Source organism: Carettochelys insculpta, chromosome 6 (assembly GCF_033958435.1).
Source record: "Carettochelys insculpta isolate YL-2023 chromosome 6, ASM3395843v1, whole genome shotgun sequence".
NCBI lineage: Eukaryota > Metazoa > Chordata > Testudines > Carettochelyidae > Carettochelys > Carettochelys insculpta.
Genome location: NC_134142.1, coordinates 109,066,083 through 109,085,849, shown reverse-complemented (window position 1 = coordinate 109,085,849; position 19,767 = coordinate 109,066,083). Strand labels below are relative to the sequence as shown.

General features: G+C 41.0%; 1 protein-coding gene across 3 annotated transcripts in view; it reads left to right on the top strand.

Annotated features, from left to right (window-relative positions):
* Positions 1 to 19,767, top strand: part of KCNQ1 (potassium voltage-gated channel subfamily Q member 1) — a 598,641-nt gene that overhangs the window by 169,097 nt on the left and 409,777 nt on the right. For all 3 annotated transcript variants that reach the window (XM_074997802.1, XM_074997801.1, XM_074997800.1), the window contains exon 7: positions 17,829 to 17,939. In XM_074997802.1, coding sequence (XP_074853903.1) covers positions 17,829 to 17,939 — 111 coding nt within the window. The remainder of the gene's footprint in view (positions 1 to 17,828; positions 17,940 to 19,767) is intronic.

Below are 19,767 nucleotides of genomic sequence, written 5' to 3'. Positions count from 1 at the left end.
TTGCCTAGTCAAGCTCGTAGTTCTTGCAGAGGGTCCATCAGCCACCATAGGGCTTGGGGCAAGGTGGGAGGACAGTATGGCTCCATGCCTCCGGGAGGGGTGTGGCTCGGAGCAGAAGGGTCAGGGCCTGGCGCAGTCAGCCCTTAGCGCCACCTCAACTGTGTCCGTGGCTCCCCCCCATCCTGCCCAGCACCATGCTGCTGTGACACTTCAAAGGGGCCTGGAGCTCTGTCTTTCACTGCCACTACTTTGGCAGTGGCAGTGGCTGGAGCTCCACGCCCGTTTGAAATGCTAGGCCCCGGGGCAACTACCCTCTTTGCCCAACACTCCCTTGTTGGCAAGCCTGGTTCCATGGCCTGGTTGGAATAAACAAGACTGAGAGAGATCCAGGAAAATCTGGTTCTGTTCACCATGTCCTTGAAGCCTTCAATAAAAAGAGAGAGGCCTGTGAAATCAGGAAGCTGATCAGGGAGGCTGATGAAGAGTGAAGACAGAAATCTCATCCTCACATTAAGTGCTCAGCACCAGCAGTTCCAGCTGTCACAATCACAGCCAATATTTCCAAGCAGTTGAGTATCCAACACTCTGAGTACTCTTGAATCCCTGATCCCCACCTATTTAATATGACAGCACTTCCCTTGCATGAGAGAAACATTCAGAATCCATGTTTCTAGTCGGCCAATAGTCTTTGCCTTGGCAAGCTTCCAAGGGTCTGGGTCATCTCTCACAGAGTAGTTGCTTCTCTTAAATATAGACACAACCCTGGTGCTCTTGGGAAGACCCTTCATGGTGAATGTTGAATAAAAGGTGCTCTAATTTTATCACAGACACCATTTTTTTTCTTTTGATAAAAGCAAGGAAAGAATGAATCATGTTGCTAAATTAGGGTAAATACTTTTAATTTCACCTTCTGTTGCAAAACCTTCCTCTTCGTAATTTGCTTAATTTGCATTCACTTCATACTGTATTCGTTAGTTTCTGGCCTTCGTAGAACAACCCAAATGTACCTGTCAGTATCGTATAAAATTTTTGTTGCGTTAGTTCTGGCAATTAACATACGCTTGGTCAGAAAACTACTCTTATGTGTGTATTACCAATTATTTGTTTTCTACAGATAAACTATAACCACTGTGATTGAAAACCCAACAGAAAAATATGGGAAGAGGAGAAAATCCAAATTATTGTGGCTAAGCTATTTTTGGTACCCTGATTTGTAATCATAAAGGTTTAATATATGGCATCAAGAAAAAATAACCTCATCAATCTAGTCAAAGAAGAGCATTTTCAGGAAACCTGCTTGTTCCTTTCTTTCTAGCTTTTAAACCAAACCCCACCTGTGGAAGATTTAGGGAACTCTGCTTTTGGCTTCCATTCTGTGATACAATATTTCCATTCCCCACATCTGAGCAAACATCCTTCAAGAAACCCCTGTGTGCCCTGCCTTGGCCACACTCTGTGATCATGAATACCATTTGCTGTGATCTATTACTGGACGTACTCCTACATGGATAATACACTTCACAGATGTCTTTGAACTGCATTTTAGCGATTGTCTGCTGGGTGTCTCATTTAGTTGATTTTAGCTCTTAGAAATGGTTGATATCTAGAAATTAACTGCCTTTAGGGCATACTATAAATTGTCATAACTTCATTGACTTCAACTAAGCCAAGACAATTTATACAAATGGAGTATCTAGATGTACATGGTTAGCTTTTCCTATTGGATGGGCTGGCTCTGACAATTCATGCAGGATGTTGATAAATTGGAGAGGGTTCAGAAAAGAGCCACAAGGATGATTAAAGGATTAGAAAACCTGCATTGTAGCGACAGATTCAAGGAGGTCAATCAGTTTAACTTAACATGAAAGTTAAGGGATGACTCGGTTTCATCTAGCAAGTAACAGATATGATGTCATCCAGTGTCTGGAAGCCAAAGTGAGACACATGCAGGCTGGAAAAAAGGTGTACATTTTCAGTAGTGAGGATGATTAACCATTGGAACAATTTAACAAGTGTTGTGATGGATTTCTGCATAGGTGACCATTTATTTAAAAAAAAAAAGGATGTTGTTCAAACGTTTCCTTCTATCTCACAGATGAGATTTAGAAGAGACCATTAGGATTGACTGCTTTTCTTTCTGTTTGTGGATCATGCCAGTAGAACCAAGCCAAAGATATTCACAGGTCTTATATGCAGAAACTGGGCTTTGCACAAAATCATCAAAGTTAGATGGTAGAAATGCTTTCTGTTATTTGTAGATTTCAAGAATTGTGTTTAGATTCAACACCAGTGAGTTCAAATCCAGTATTTGGTGCTAACTGTTGACTTTATGTATATACTCTGGTGATGGTCAGCAGATCTCCCATTGTTTCCCAGTCATATGACTAGGAAGCACAGGATGCCAATTCAGTCTTTCAAATTTTGGGAGTGGATATTGGGGTACTGAACAATCTAAAAAACTAACCTAATGGGTTAATTATCAGGCTTGGCTACAAAAACTGCTTGTATTCCCTGTGAAATTTACTGCCTGTTGTGTGTGCACCGCCATAAAATTTTGTGCATATATGTGTTAGAATTGAGCTATTTACTCCTGAATAAAAACAATCACAAGCAATAACTCATCCATGCATTTTTGCAAAATTTTCTTTTAAAGAATATGAATTTATAAATTTGAAAACTGCTGGGAGGTTTTAAAATCTTCAAGATTAATTTCCTTTAGTTTAGTCAACACTATATTCTGTGGAAAAAAACAATCAAAAATAGCCCAAATCTTCTCGACCTCATTAATACAATATAATGCAAGTTACCTTTATGTAATGTCTTTCATTCCAAATAATAAGGAATAAAATCAGGTGTCTCTTCTGAACCCTGCAATTGATGAAGGAGCAGCAAGAGCTCTGTTATCTGGCAACCGGATAATCAGCACATTCAGTTAACCGCCGTGCCTCAACGCCAGTTGACCAGCCTGGGCCAGATTCTGCAGAGCCAGTTACTGGCTGACCAGCCAGGGCTGACAGAGCAGGTGGGCTGCCCAGTGAGGCTGGATGCTGGCCCGCTCCAACTCAAATCACTAGCCCCTTTTATTGGCTGGCACCCCTGGTTCCCCAGGGATGCTGGATAATAAAGTCTGTATTGTAGGTTGGTTAAACTTTGTACTGGCCTCTCTTTTCACAGCACAGAGAAAGTAACTTTAATGCACACCCAGAAAAGCCCAAAGTTTTTGTCTGTTTTCCAGTAGTCAGACTCTAGCATACCTCCTTTTGCTGCCAGATCTCCTAAGCTAAGCAGTTTCAGACTTGGTCGCTATTTGGATAGGACATCAACAAAGAACATCTAGGTTTTGTAGTAAGTAATGTAGATAATTGATAAGGTGACACACTTCCTTCTGAGTCAGCTTTGATTTAATGCCAATTTTGATGTTAGAGAACACTGAGGTGCTGTCATAGAATCATAGAAGAGTAGGACTGGAAGGGACCTCGAGAGGCCATCGAGTCCAGCCCCCTGCCCTCATGGCAGGACCAAGCACTTTCTAGACCATCCCTGAAAGCCATCTATCTAACCTCTTCTTAAATAGCTCCAGTGATGGAGATTCTACCACTTCCCTTGGCAATTTGTTCCAGTGTTTGATCACCTTGAGAGTTAGGAACTTTTTCCTAATGTCCAATCTGAACCTCCCCTGCTGCAATTTCAGTCCATTGCCTCTTGTTCTATCCTCAGAGGCAAGGAAGAACAAGTTCCCTCCCTCTGCCTTATGACACCCTTTTAAATACCTGAAAACTGCTATCATGTCCCCCCTCAATCTTCTCTTTTCCAAACTAAACAAGCCCAAGTCTTTCAGCCTTTCTTCATAGGTCATATACTCTAGACCGTTGATCATTCTCGTTGCTCTCCTCTGGACCCTCTCCAATTTCTCCACATCTTTCCTGAACTGTGGTGCCCAGAACTGGACACAATACTCCAGCTGAGGCCTAACCAGCGCAGAGTAGAGCGGGAGAATGACTTCTCGTGTCTTGTTCACAACACACCTGTTAATGCATCCTAGAATCATGTTTGCCTTTTTCGCAACAGCATCACACTGTTGACTCATATTTAGCTTGTGGTCCACTATAACCCCTAGATCCCTTTCTGCTGTACTCATTCCTAGGCAGTCCTTTCCCATGATACTTTTAATGAGCATAGAGGTGCTAATTCTAACATCCTGACTGAATTTAATGTGAAGCAAATACATTCTGTCTCCTGATGTTTCGGTTGGATATTTTATTCTTTTTGGCTTCCCACCCTAAATGATGGGAAGTGTTTCTGCACACTTTCGAAAAGCTGCTGCAGTCTGCCCCACTGATAGGCATTGCTATCTACTATGAGAATGCAGCTATCTACACATCCCTTATCCTCAGAGGGGAGTTAGGCTAGACTCTCTAAAACAAAAAGCTTCAAGAAGTGCAACAGAATATGTATATACCAGCAATGATCAGGAAAGTAAGTGAAGTATCTTACCATGTTTCAGAATTGTAATGTTCAGTAGTGCACAACACTACTAGCTCCTTACATTCTCTAGGTGAGAATTAAATCAAATCTCTTTTCCTGCAATGGTGCAATGGACAGATATGTGTTAGGGGGTGTAGGCAGGAATTTCCAGGGGATAAATTGGGTGCTATAATGTACACCTATTAATTATGGATTGCAGGGAAAGTAAAAAAAAAAAAAAATCACACTTCAGTACATTCAAAATGTAATGTTCTCTGCCTCTGTAGTATGTGTTGTGGCCTTTGTCCTATTTTGTTCAGATCGCATACCGTATAGTAAATTAAGAGAATACAGAGCCTAATCTGTTTATGCTTGTGCAAAGTTGGTGTAAAATATTAACATATCAGAAAGGTGTGATTTTATATTTATTTGCACAAATAATAAGCGACTAGGCAAGGTGCCAGGCAGTGGAGAAAGCAGACAGGGAGAGTATTAGGACCAATTGACTCTACAGGAGTATTATTCCAGATTAGCTCTGGAGTGTGTACTATTGTGATGCAACCTTAGATGTCCCATAGTTCTTCAGGTAGATTAGAGGAAGAATGCAGCTAGAACTCATCTCCACCTATCCCAAACCTGAGCTCTTGTAGCTCTAAATTCTTTTTCACCTGTAGAAGGTAGCTCCCTCGCACTAAAAATTACCTCACTTATGCTTTCTCTCTGAAATGTAAGCTTATTTATTGAGGGTAAGTACCGGGGGAAAAAAGCCAACAATTCCTTCAAGACATTCCATGTATTTTGCAATGTGTAGTACAAGTTTGCTGAAGTTCCAAGAAGTGAGGAAAACTGCTAAGGGCCTCTGAATGGGAAAGTTTCTTCTAACTGCTGTGATGCTTGGCTATTAATTTACCTCTTGTTTTTGTGTTTCTTTCTCATTTTATGGCAACTGTAATTTTAATGCCTCTCTGGATCATGCATTCTTGACATTGTTTGTTTGTACCTTTGTAAATGTCCAACTCTGCTCCTGGTACTATCAACAGCTTTTTTGAACAGTTATGTCTTGTCTCTGGTTTGTTTGTCCTAATTTTGTCCATGTGCATTTGAATACAATCACCTTCTTCCTCAATATGGACTATTTTTCCCTTCATTGTTGCAGTCTCAATCTTTTTGTTTCCCTCCCTGCCCTCTCTTCCAAACTATTGATGTGTACTTAATGCAGATAAGATTATACTTATCACCAGTCTTCGTGTTGATATGCATTGGATCAAAATGCTGAAGCAGGGATTGAATGCATATGATTTTGTTCTTAATTAAAAGGGCATGTCCTGCTGGTTTTAATGAAACTTTAATGTGTAAGCTCTTGGATCAGTGCATTTCCAATGCTCTAGCACAGCTTGTGTCAGTATTTCCATTTAAACCCTTATAACATGACCATAAAATTTCATTCAGAGCTGAAACTTAGCATGTAAAATATCAGCCTGAAGATAGTATGATAATGGGGAATGGGAGAGTGGTTGTATCTGAGAGGGGGGTGTGTGTGTGTGTGTGTGTGTGTGTGTGTTGGAGCAATAGTAGAGAAAAATGTTAGTTTTCAAATAGAGTTTGATTTGTATGTCTATTTCCAAAAAGGTCTTTAAAGAACACCCAACAGATACACACAAAATACATTGGTACTTAAGACAGAGCCATTGCGTGGTGGATAAAATTGAGGGAGGGAGAAAATGATTAAATTTCAGTTTAAATGTGAATTTTTCTGCACATGCTTTATGTCAGAGCTGAAGGACCTAATTTTCAAAGTTATAAACAAAAACAGTAACAAATCATATATCCAGAATTACATTAAGGTTGTTGCAGAGGATGATAGAAGCAAGGAATGTTTTTTGTCAGAAGAAGGAAACTACGCATCTAGTTATCTACACATAATGGGGAGACCCCTAAGCTATTTCTCTAGTGAACTCTCTTGTAAGTCTGTACCAGAGAATGCTACTAGATCCTTAACCACACATTTCAAAATAGAGTAGACCCCCAACGTATGCGGTTGTTGCGTTCTTGGCAACCTGCACTTAAGATGAATTTTTGCATAACTTGAGAGCCAGGAAACTGTCTCCTGTGAGTACGGGGATCTGGTACCTGACTCCAGCTCCTGCCACTCACTGGTGCTGGTCAGTTTCCTGGCTCCCACAGTGAGGCAGGGAGTCAGGAACCAGGCGGCAGCCCAGCTCCCAGGTCCCCACCACAGGTGGGAGCCAGGAAACTGACCAGCACATCGCTGAGTTTCTTGGCTCCCCGCCACTCTGGGAGCCAGGCGCGGCTTCTCCCTGGCATCCCCCAGCTGGGGGAGCCAGGTGGGCAAACAGCTGCCAAGTGGCTTTGAGTTGTGCTTAACTCTCATTCACGCAAGTTAAGTCCAACTTGAAATTGCGCATTTCGGGGTTTACTATATGTGTATTAATCATTCAAAACAAACTCTGATAAATAGTTTCTTTTGCATGTGGACATGTATTGTTAGAATTGGAAATGTAGCTGAATTGCCAGGAACATGCTGATAAAGGGATTAAAATACACTTTCCATTCTCATATGGCATAATACAATAACTAAGTATTCAAACAGTAATTTCAAGGATGCAATCAGTAGACTTTAGGCACCTAACTTAGCTTAGGGGGTTTTATAAATTCCTCTAGGGAACTGTCTACATCTTTAGATGCCTAAATACCTTTGAAAAGATGGTCCTAAGTGACAGACATAAGAGCCATGTTAGTCTGTATCCACAAAAACAACAAAAAGTCCTGTGGCACCTTTATAGACTCATAGATACGTTGGAGCATAAGCTTTCTGACAAAGTGGGTCTTTGCCTATGAAAGCTTATGCTCCAATATACAGTCATACCCTGAGATGCGCCCATGCAGGTTACGAGAATTCGAATTTATGAGAAGTTTCATTTAATACCCCTACTTGGCCTTACGAGGCATTTCCTCAAATTTATGAGGATACACTGCTGTGGCTGGTCTGGGTCTCTGCCTCGGTGCTGCAGCAGCAGCGTGCCCCAGCCCAGCCGGCGGCTGCAGGCTCCCAGGCGTTCCTGCGAGATGTGGATGCTGGGTGTGCAGCCCATCCCGGCCCTGCCACCTGCCCTGCACTGCTGTGCCTTGGGCACCACTCGCCGCCTGCGGCATTCTGTCATATTTAGCGCCTCGGCCACTGCCGGCAGGGCCTCTCTGCCGCACAGCCCCGAACGAGCGAGGTATCGCCCCTCGCCAGCTGGGGGCCCCCGTGCTTGCCTAGCTCCCCGCATGGCCAGCCCCTGGCACCGCCCACTCCCCGCTTAACCTAAGCTGCGCTCAGGCTGGGCTGCCTCCCCGTGCCCTGCTCTGCCCTGCCTGCCCCCTTGCACTGGCCCCACTTCTGCAGCCACGGGCAGCTACCCGGCATTGCACCCTCCCAGGCGCTCTTTGATTTCCGTTCCCCTCGCAGCCCTGTCTCTGCACCTGGGACAGCCCCCCGGCCCCAGGCTCTGCTCCCCAGGCCGCACTACCGGGAGGACTTTTCTGAGCTCCATGCCTCTCCTGAACTCCCGCTTCCTACAGCAGCCCAGCCACCGCATCCTGGTGATGTTGCAAAAGAAGGTGGCATTGGCTTCTTGGCAGATTTCCCTCCCCATTTTTTGTACTGTAATTAATGAACGGAAAATGCCTTGTTAGGTTGTGTTATGATAACTAATGTTAACTATTGAAGTAGTTGTGTTCATTTTAATGGGATTTCATGTTGTTTTAGCATAAATGGGTATAAATTTTGGGGCTCAGGAACACACAACATTTTTTCCCATTGAAAGTAATGGTAATTACATTTTCGACTTATGAGAATTTGCCCTAAGAGGGGTTTTTGAGGAACGAATTACCCTCGTAAGGGGGGGCAGGGAAGACTGTATCTGTTAGTCTGTAAGGTGCCACAGGACTTTTCTTGTTTTTTATGGTCCTAGGTAGCCATCAGTTTTCAAAATGAGAATTAAGCTCACAGGTCATTTAGGTGTGCTTGAAAATTCTTCCTATCCTTCCTCATAGAGCTGGGAGAGTAGCGGATTTTTCTTTCCAATGACAATTTCAAAAAGTTAAAATATCATTTTGGGTTGGACCAAAAATGAACATTTTTAAAATATTTTTGGAATCAAAAAAAAGAAATATCCATTTCAGGTCAAACTAACCACTGTCCTGACAAAATAACCAAAATGTTTCAATTTTGATCATTGTGATGGTGCATTGTGAAACCCATCATGAATGTCAGGAAGTAGGAGGAATGAAGGGAGGTAGATAGGGCTGTGCGAAGCCACTGTTACCGGCTTTTTATCCGCAAGTATCTGCTTCTGCAGATGTCACTGTGGATATCTGTGGCTCATTTTTGCAGATATAAATGTGTATGTGAATGTAAATTTTGTATCCACACAAAGCTCTAGAGACAGAGTCCACTTTAACCTATTTTGTCACACCTGGAGGGGAGACAGATAACTAAGGATGAAAACCAAACTGGGTGGTTTCTATAAAGGAAGGTGTATCAGGTGGCTATCACCTCTAACAGGGACCAGGGTCCACTGCACTGATAATGTGTCAGGTTCCTTCCAACTGGACTTAAGAGATGGCCGCTGGGCCATATGACTGTATTGAGACAGTTAGAAAAGGGCAGCTAAGAGTTGCTCCTAATGAAAAAAGAAGAAACCCAGCAAACAGGAGCAGCACATGAGAGCTAGTACAGAGGGCCACTGAGAAGAACAAAAGGGAGAAAAGTGTTTTGGGTCAGGACTGGCTGCAGCTGGGGAACACTTGCTGAGTTACAGGAGAACTACACAGCCAAAGCTTCTAGAAACAAGAGTGAAGAATCCTAGTTGGAGGATGCTGAGCCCAGAACAGAGAGAGGATTGATGTTGGAGGGTGGGTCCCAGTAGTAGGAGTTCTTACAGGGCTGGTGACTGGGACACTGAGCTGCGGGGGGAAGCCTCCTTGCAGCAGGCCTGAGTGAAGGCCTGTAGGAATCTGAGTTCAGAGCAAGAGATTAGTGTTGGAGAGAGATTTCCTGAGCAGAAGTAGAACTGGCTGGGACATTACATGGATTTATTTTGCAGAGCATGAAGCTGCAAGAGGAAGTTGTGAGAAAGAATCCATTTTGAGAGCTCTCAGGTGAGTAGCCGTGAGGGTTGAGCCGTGGAGGAAGAGTAGAAAAAGTCTGGGAATGGACTGGAGATGGACACTCAGGAGGGGTTTGTGAAGAAATGCTGTTACGCAGTTTAGTTTTATGGGAAGTGGGTTTATCCTGAGGGTTCTGTGGACATTTGTACGTGTACGAGAGTAAATTATGCCTAAATGAGGATGCAATGTGGTTCTCAGAGGTCTGGGCAACCTAGCAATTATGGCATATGACTTCCAATCCTTTATTTCTCCATTGAGACTCTCAATGGGGCCACATACCTGGGGGGCAAAGTTGGAGGGGAGATCAGCTCCATGCCCAGGAAGGAACGGCGCCAAGGGCCGAAGTGGCAGGGCTTAGGGCAGTCAGATCTGCGCCCTTGCCCCCCCATGCTCCCTCAGAGCCATGTGTGAAGAGGCAGCACAGCACTGCCACAGTGTTAAAAAGGGGCCTGGAGCTCTGGCCACCACCACTGCTGAAATGCCAAGCCCTGAGGCAACTGCCCCCTTTGGCCCCTCCTGTCAGTAGGCCTGGGACAGTAGAGGTGTCTGGTTCTGACCCCCACCAGGAATATTCTTGTATTTGCCCCACTATAAGGAGTGATAGGGGATCTGGGCCATCCTTCTCCACCAGGTCCCAGCCCATAGCCCTGTGGGAAGTGACGTGGGCAGGACCCTCCTTGCAGAGTCTGAGGCCACTGCCATGTGCTATTTTCTACCTATGTGCTTTGTTAGTTTGAAGCATGGCTGTTACAGTCCAAACAGTAAGTAGTTTAACAAGAATCCAAATGGGCATGCGCCTGCCAGTACCTACTGGCTCTCAGTGTGGGTGGTGTTTGGAGAAGGCACTGCCAGCTGACTTGCAGAGAGCCACCCTGAGGGAGCTCCTTAGCAAGAGACCGAGAAAAGCCACACAGAGAGATGAAATTCCAGGGACGGAGGACTGGAGAGTGCATCTCTCCATGACAGATGCTTGCAAATTGGAAGCAGCTCAGAGAACCAAGGATGGATAGTAAGAAACAAGCCCTCGGTGCTTATTAGACAGTCATGGCCTGGAATCCGGAGAAAGCCTGGAGTCAAAAGCTACCACATCAATGCAGGAGGAAGTAAAAGGGCAAGGATTAATGAGTCTAAATCAGGGCTAAAAGCCTGGTCTGTGGTCACTAAGAACTCAGGTTTTCATTTGGACTTTTTGTTACCCAGAAAGTATATGTTTCAAAGCATCTGAAATGGGGGGCTGATTTGCAAGAAGGAATAGACTGACTAGCTGCTGGTAGGGGTGACAGAGACAGAAGATCTACTGTGCTATGCCTACTCATGAGAAGGAACACCAACTAGTGACTGAACCTTCTATATTAACTTTTTAATTAAAAATTATGAATGAAATTAAAGGAAAATTTCAAACAAAAATTCATGGCAATCTGAAAAACTGAAACATTTCATTTTAAAAATATTGAAACAATGTTGGGGGAGGGTTGGGAATATTTGTAGAGCCTTTTTCCTTCCCCCCAAAATGAACAGTTTGGCAAAATCAACACTACTTCACAAAACTATTTGATCACCAAATCTGCACTTTATTTTTGCCCCCCCCCCCCAAAAAAAAAAAGAAAAAAAGAAAAAGGTTACAAAAGTTTTGTCCGGTTGTAGTGTCTAGGAAATAGGAGTGTGGACCTTGAGTAAAATTGTTTTGATTAAGTAGTTTGTGAAAGTTTAAAATTTGAGAAGACTTATACCTCTTAAAGGAGCAGTTGGTAGGCACTCTGATAAAGATGTTGGGTTGATGTGGGGTTTGTTTAGTTTTCTGTGAGGATTTTTTGGAGCCTTGCAGTTGGATTTTGGGAAAACCCGTAGGGTTGGTAAGCCTCCATGGTTTATTTATCTTGGGAAGAGCCATTATTCCAGTCTAGCGAAGTTCTGTTGTAATTGCCCTTGTGCCAGTAAAGAGAACTGAAGAAATAATGGAGAACTGACATGATATTTTATTTACAACACTAAATGCCTAACAGAGGAACCACTAATGCCTCACGAACTGTCTTTTGATGTAGCTAAAAGGCTTTGACTTTTCCGTTTCAGTATAGTTAAGCACTACTGTATTGAGTAAAGCTTTTATATTGTACGCAGCATGTTTTAATGTACAAAAAGCAGATCTTCCATTATACTATTTCAAAATGCTCTAAATATTAATGAATCAAGCTTCAAAACATCCTGTCAGGTAATTGAACATAATTATCATCATTTTGCAGAATGGGAAACTGAGGCATGAGTTGATTAAAGTTCTTGTCCTAGCTCACAGGAAATCTGTGGCAGGAGTAGAAATTGAATACAGTTCCTTGGCCTTTATCGTTCCTTTAAGAAGTGGAAACAGCATCCTGAGAGTTTGGGGTGAAAAATGGCGAACTGAAACTTAAACACTGAGTTTCTTTGCTAAAGTTGTGGGGTTTTTTGTTTGTTTGTTTTTTTGTTTTTTAAAAACGGGGCCACATCTGTTAGTAGTAATTTGCTTTCACTGTTTAATTTTTTAGTTCACATATACACTGATAAATTAGGTACCTTTTGGCTGTGGTAATGACTACTCAATTTGAGAGGTCCCATGAGTCATTAAATCCCCTAATTAGTATTGAGATGAAGAAAAATCTTTTTGCCTCTGTAAAAGTGTTGTTTTGTTTTTTAAATCAGACTGATGAAAGAGAAATTAAAGCATTGTTTGAAAAGGGACTTTTGCTAATTTGCTTGCCTGTAGAATAGAGAGTGAGAACCAATTTCATGTGAAATGTAAGATGAAATGTTTGAATTGCTGTGCTTATAATTAAGCCATAGAATTATTCAGATCAAGATCTTTATTTAAATTAGGACTTTATAAAATGACCAATGTCTTGATTGATCAACCTTTGATCCAGGTCATAGTCAAAAGACCATAGGACCATTTTAATGAAAGGGACACAATCTAGATAGTTTGATATTTTAGAGGAGAAGCAGAGATCACTGACAATCCATCTATGTTCTGTTTATAAATCTGCTGAGTCCATTGGATTTTCTTTTTTTTCACCATAGCTTCTGATTTGGGATAAACTCCTCATTTTCATAAGTGATTATCTAATTAAGCCCAATTAGGTGAAAGGCCTACAACTCTGGTGGAAAGTTCATGGAACTTCATTACAAGAGGAGCTGCCAGGGAGAGAGGCATGGCCATGAAAAAGCAGCAGCAGCAGCTAACTCAGTGGCCTGCCTTTACCACACCACAGCTTTAGCAGCCGTATTTAATTGTAAATGCTATCCTTTCCTGTGTGGCCTCTGAGTCTCTCAGTGTTTCCCAAAGGGCGAGGATGGCGGACTTATTTGTATTCACGAGAGAGACGCTAGAAAAAAAATGCCTACAATTAACTTATTTTAGACCTATTAAAATTACTGTTTTTCTTACTGGAGGATTTGTTTCTGAGACTACAAATGTGCTTGAAAACATTTATTTCTTACAGAGAAGAATTAAATGTTTATACAGCCTTATTCAGAGAGATGCTTTAGTCAGTGTTTTAGCGTTGATCCGTTGCTCTTGTTAGCATATGTCCTCAATACTGGCTTTAACAAATTTAGATGTTAGGAACTTATCAGATTTTTCTGTTATCAGTCTTCAGGTAATTATCTAAGTCAGACTTTCCTGTGAAGCAATGTAATTATGTCTGAGATAATGCCAGACCCTCAGGCATAGTGAACAGACTTCCTTCTTGTACAAATAATAGTGCTGTAAAACTAGCAAGCTGACAGTTATTCAAATATTGCCTTCTGTTTTTAGTATCCTATTCCTATTCCAGTTTTGAGCGAGCAAAGTATAATTTACACTCTGCCAGGAGCTGGATATAAATATTGTCTGCAGGTGAAAAATTTTGCTAATCTGTATTTTTACCACAAGTTTATAAAACAAAAAGATAAACACTTGTAATACCTAGAAGGGTATGCTTTGCATTAGATGCAAATCAAGCCAGATTCTCATAGTTGATTTCAAAAAAATTTGAAGGTGCTCAGCAAGAGGAACTAGAGTACTGAGTGCATTTAAAAATAAAGAAGTTATGCTCAGTATAATTTTTATTCTAGCTTTTATCTGTATTAATATGGTACAAATAATAACTATGCAGCTTCTACCTTGAACTTTAACTGTGCAATACTGGACAGTTACGGGTTTATGCAAACACCTTTTACTCTGTGTACTCCTTTATTGCATCAAAATTAACACAACAGCATCTAACTTGCTTTGAGTCTCAATGGAATTTTCAAAGAGACCTGTCTGGATTATTAAGCAACTAAATAATTTTGAAAATCTGGACCAAGGCTATACTCATCATTGATATTACTCCTGTTGCTAGACAGGAGTAACTTGATGAATGCATAACAGCAGTCTCATTAATGCAAGATGAGGTTCTCCTGAGTTCTGTCCAACACACTCCCTTTTACTTTGCATTTATTCATACAGTTTGCATTGTGAAGGGACAAGCCTTTAATTATCTTTGCAGAGTGGGGAGCAGGTTTGGAAATGCCCTGCATTTTTGTTGTTTAATATTGAGTATTTTGGGGTGTATAATTTTTAAATAAGTGTATTTTAGAGGTTGCATGGTTGTGACCTGCACTGAATTTGCAGCATAAGTGAGTTGCTAAATGCTTATTTCTTTAATGCATCATTTACATAGATAAAACATTAATAAATTGCATTCTCATGTTTCATAATTCAATTCATAATTATTATCATTATTTCCATTCAAGATGATTGGACAGACAAAGGGGGAGGGGAAGCAAGGAAGAGGCAGGTGAAATGACTTGTCCAGAGTCATTGCCTAAATGAAATGAATAGCTTTAGATTAGGACCCATACCCGAATTTTCCAGTCCAGTGACCTATTAGTAGAACATGTAGCCTCCAGGTAAAAACAGCCGACAGAATACCAAACTTCCAAACCTGGAAGTGGCTTCTGACCTGAGAGGATTTGAATTGGTCTTGGGGGGTGTATTTGCACCTTCTGCATTGTTGTTGTTTTTATATTAGATTCCATTATTTTTGCAGCACACTGAAGAAAACCTTGACTTCCTGTAAATAATGACTCAGTGCAGTCTCAATAAGTCTGCTACATCAGTATTGTGGTAATCTTCACAATAGGTTGTGAAAACCTAATTTGCAGGTGTTTCCTTTGAGTTGCATATTAAATTGTTTGTATTTAATACTGAAGTATTATGTGAACTAGGCTGTTAGAGATTTGTTACTGTACAGAAATTTCCTCATTTTGGCTCTGGTACTAACACGAACACTATACACTAATATATCTCAGAATTGCCCCATGTGATATTGTACACATTTACTGCATGTGCCCTTTTGATGTAAGAGCCATGAAGTAGACTGAGTAAACATTTGCATGTAAATAACACCAGCAATTCAGTCTTGAGAAGAACTGGGCTGGCAGTGTTTGCTGAAGAGCGAAGTTTGGGCAGTGAATGCATGTACAACAATCTCATGTACTGTGAAGTCTTCCACCTCACGAAGACTTATATTTATATTTCTACTTTGCAATATGTTAGTACATATTTTGTTGTAATTCAGTCTTCTGTACTCTTTTCATTCTTCTGTGAATGAGGAAGCAGGCACAGAGGGGTGAATTGACTTCCCTAATGTCACACAGATACTGTAGTCCATGGGAAAAATGGGAGTCAGACCAATATTTATGATTTCCAGTTGCTTTCTCTGCCAAAAATAAGGGGTCTTCCTATGGAGGTTTTCCTGAGCACCACTGAAAGGTCCAAAACAGGGCTGCTGACAGCCCAAGACTGGGGTCCTCCACTATGTGGCACACTAAACCAGTCATACAGAGCACTTCTGTTGCTAGCGAGATGTCATGCAAGAAATCCCCTTACACACTCCAGCTTTCCTTGTACCACAGAAAAGTATTCCTCCTCACACAGATGAGAGGTTATGAAAACCAGTCTCAACAAATCTGACCAGGTTCTTCCAGTCATAAAGGACCAGCCGCATTCCAGGTCAATGTATACCTCAGACTTTACCCAAACGAGTATGCTGTACCAACACTTTAGACTTTCAAATCTAAAGGTATATTAATAAAAAGAAGAGTGAATAGGTTGAAGGTAAAATTGGTAAAGCAATCAAACTATATACACCAATCACAAAGTTCTTGATACAGGCTTGCTGCCGAGGTGGAGTAGACTGCAATCTTACAAGTCTCTGGAGTACATCCTTTGTTAGGATGGGCCCACGTTCATAACAAAGATATCTTTGAAGTGGTGAGCTGGAAGGAAGGCAAAGGTGAAAGAGCTCTCAGAGCCCCCTTTATACTTTACCCATGTGGAGGGGATTTCATAGTTCTCACTTTGTGTAAGGATGTCTGAGATGGAGCCTATCACATGAGCAGGTCACCTGTCCAAGTCCTGTTTAGGCAATCAGTCATTGCCTGTCTGCTAGATTGCATGTTCACAGGCAAAGTCCTAATGACTTCCAGTTTCTTGCTCTGCCCAAAATAAGGCATCTTCCTGCTTAAACATGCACAGCAATGTCATTTTATAAAGCTGAAACATAGTCTCCCTTAGAGCCTAATAAATCTGAGCATCAGACATTCCAGTTTCTCAAGCATGTTGATATCACAATCACCATAAATATAGGTTGGAATGGCCATTAATCTTTCAGGGCACACTACCACTTCTATATCCAATGCTGTTAGTATATATCAAAATAAGAACTCATGAGCCTGGAATAGCTAGAGGACAAGCTTATTGAGAGATCCTGGTCAAAGCTCTATGAAAATATTACAAACAGCTTAGATCCCAATCCTGCAGCTTGCTACGGTAGGCAGACAGCTATAGCCTTATGAACCTACATTGTTTTCAATTAGCTTTGCCTGCCCTGGGATTCTGACCTTAATTTGAGACTATCAAATATTTGTTTTCAGTGTATTATTTGACATTGAAAAATGGCCCAAATGGATTTCATATAAGCCTATACATAGAAAAATGCTTTAGATAGGTTTCATGTAAACTTATAGATAGGAAAAAATTTAATACACCTGGTTGAAGAAACAGATGTGAAAATGCCATTAGAAGTTAATGTTAGAGTGATTCTGTTCCATTGGGGCTATGTCTACACTAGCCAAAAACTTCGAAATGGCCATACAAATGGCCATTTTGAAGTTTACTAATGAAGCGCTGAAATGCATATTCAGCGCCTCATTAGCACGCGGGCAGCTGCGACACTTCGAAATTGACGCAGCTCACTGCCGCGCGGCTTGTCCAGACAGGGCTCCTTTTCGAAAGGACCCCAGCTACTTCGAAGTCCCCTTATTCCTGTGTGCTCGTATGTGCTCATAGGAATAAGGGGACTTCGAAATAGCCGGGGTCCTTTTGAAAAGGAGCCCCGTCTGGACGAGCCGTGTCAATTTCGAAGTGCCGCGGCTGCCTGCATGCTAATGAGGCACTGAATATGTATTTCAGCGCTTCATTAGTAAACTTTGAAATGGCCATTTGCATGGCCATTTCGAAGTTTTTGGCTAGTGTAGACATGGCCTGGATGTCCAAGGTGGCTGGGGTTTCGCATTCAGAATTGTCTTTGGCTGTATCTTTTGAAAAACTTCCATCCCTCCCACCAAGGTAAGAGTTTTCACAAATAAAAAGCTTCAGTTTTGAAAAAATCCTACCCTGTGACTAGGCTAACCAATTAAAAACGGCAGTGCAACTACTTGTCTTGTCCCTCTTTATCCACCCCCAAATAAAAAAGCCTTGAAAATGAAAACTTAAAAGAATCCTTCTGAAATGGAAAAAACAAAAACACCCCACCCCTAAAAAAAAATAACCCACATAACACCACTAAGAGGTGGCCTCGGGGGGAAGAAACTGACAGACAGACTAAACTCTCATTGAAAATTTCCATCCATATTTCTAAAATGAAAAATTTCAAATGAAACACAAAGGGGTTTCAAAAATTTCATTTATTAAAAAAGTGTACTTTCTTAACTTTTTTGTCTGGGGGAAAAGCTTTTTTGATCAACAGTAGAATTTATATGTCAAAACAGAGTTCTTAATGTACATAAATGCTGTGTGCAAAATAGACATGAATAGTTATTATCTGTGATTGTAACAAACTGAATCTGCATGTCAAATGATGAACGCTATGTTAATATTTTTTTTGTAATGCCATATGTACTTCTCTTTACAGGTGACTGTTACAACTATTGGTTATGGGGATAAAGTACCTCAAACATGGATAGGAAAGACTATTGCATCTTGTTTCTCTGTGTTTGCTATCTCATTTTTTGCCCTTCCTGCGGTAGGTTCTCTTCTGTTGTTTTTTTTTTCCCTGAGAGTTTGTTCTTAAATGAATTAATAGACCCACTGCCTCTTTTATGAATAATATTTTCAACTTGCCAGGAATTTTTCAAAATATCAAAAGTAGCTAAAAAGAACTCTTGTGGTTCCTTATTAATTTTATATAGTGTTATATTTGGTGAAGTCCACACTTGCTGAGGTTTTCTTTGAAAAAGGTTTTTTTTAGCTTAAAAATGAAAGTTTTGAATGAGAGCCCTCCCCTTCAGGTTTTAGAGGTGTACAATCCATTAAAATTGACATGGTAGTAATTTTTGTGGGTGCGCTAATGCTGATGTTTTAGTTTTTTAAAGCCCTGGTCCCTCAAATGCAGTACAGTATGTGGTTAAGTGTCTTTGGTGTCAATGGGTTTGAATACTCTTCTGAATAAGGATGAATTTAAGCATGTGCTTATGTGCTTTGCTGAATCAGGAGATATATGCCTTTATGAGAATATGCATAGAAGTGTCTTTACATGTATACACACTCATGGTTTTTGTCTGTTCTTTTCCATTCTAATCTTCATTCCCATCCTTTCTACTTCTCAGAAATTATCTATGATAAATAAAATGACATGTAAAGCTATGTCTTTGATCCTGATTTTCTTTCCCTGGAGTTAATGGTTTATGGTTAATGATTCCAGAGAGAGGTTTTGAAAGCAACTATTCTGTGGTCTTTATCTCCATGAACATGCTTTTAACTTGCTTGCCAGATTTCCCTGTTAGTTGTAGTGTAAATTAAACTTATTTTCCCTTTTGATGCAAAAGAGAAATAGGTAATCTGCTTCTTGCTTAGGACAACTAATGAAAGTTAGGTGTTTTTTTCCTGGTTATATTTGGCTTATAATAAGCTGTGTGTGCATCTAATATAGGATGGTTTACTTGTTTAATCGCCCTCATAAAACTGACTTCTTATAATGAATTGCACTTCCTGTTAATTTCTAACTGGAAAATTTGGTTCAGTACAGTAAAGCCAAGGGTCTAGCTGCCCAGGTGTCTTGCCTACAACCCACTAGTCTCTAGTGCACAATTCCAAATGTAACAGTGGTTGAAGCCTTTGTGCAGACAGGTCTCAGTTGTTTTTACTACTGTACTGTTAAACTGTATGTTAAATATCTTCATAGAGGAGGCGATAATGGATCAAGTGAACCAGCCTATGCTTACTTCTTGAGTGATTGAGGATTCTTCCTCATATATTAATTGCTCTTGAGTAGGATCAGATAACATGGTGGCAAACTTACCTGGGTGCATCTATGCTGGGAACTAACTTTGAAGTTAACTTCAAAGTTAGGCACTATATCGAAGTAGCCAGCAGAGAGTCTACACACATTTTCCCTAACTTTGAAGTTAACTTCAAAGTTAGGCACTATATCTATATCGAAGTAGCCAGCAGAGAGTCTACACACATTTTCCCTTACTTTGAAGTCCTTACTCCATTCCTTGGCATGGAGTAGTGCCCTACTTCAAAGTTTAACTTTGAAGTAGGGTGTGTGTAGACACTCAACTTTAAAGTTATTTTTGTAGTAAAGACACAGCCACCTGAGTCCTAAAAGCACAGCAGCTTCCACTATTGGTACCACTGGTGGAGAATCATAAGCCCATTATCCTACTACAGATGGATCCAAAGAGGCTTGCTTGCATATTAATAATACATAGAACAGCTAATACTTGACTTCTCATCACACTGCAGGGGTAGGCAAACCAGGGTAAAGATACTCTTTCAGATTTGACTCTTCATCTTAACAAGCATTTTTGTGGTTTTTCAGTCTTTGAAATACCATCCACTTTTGTTAT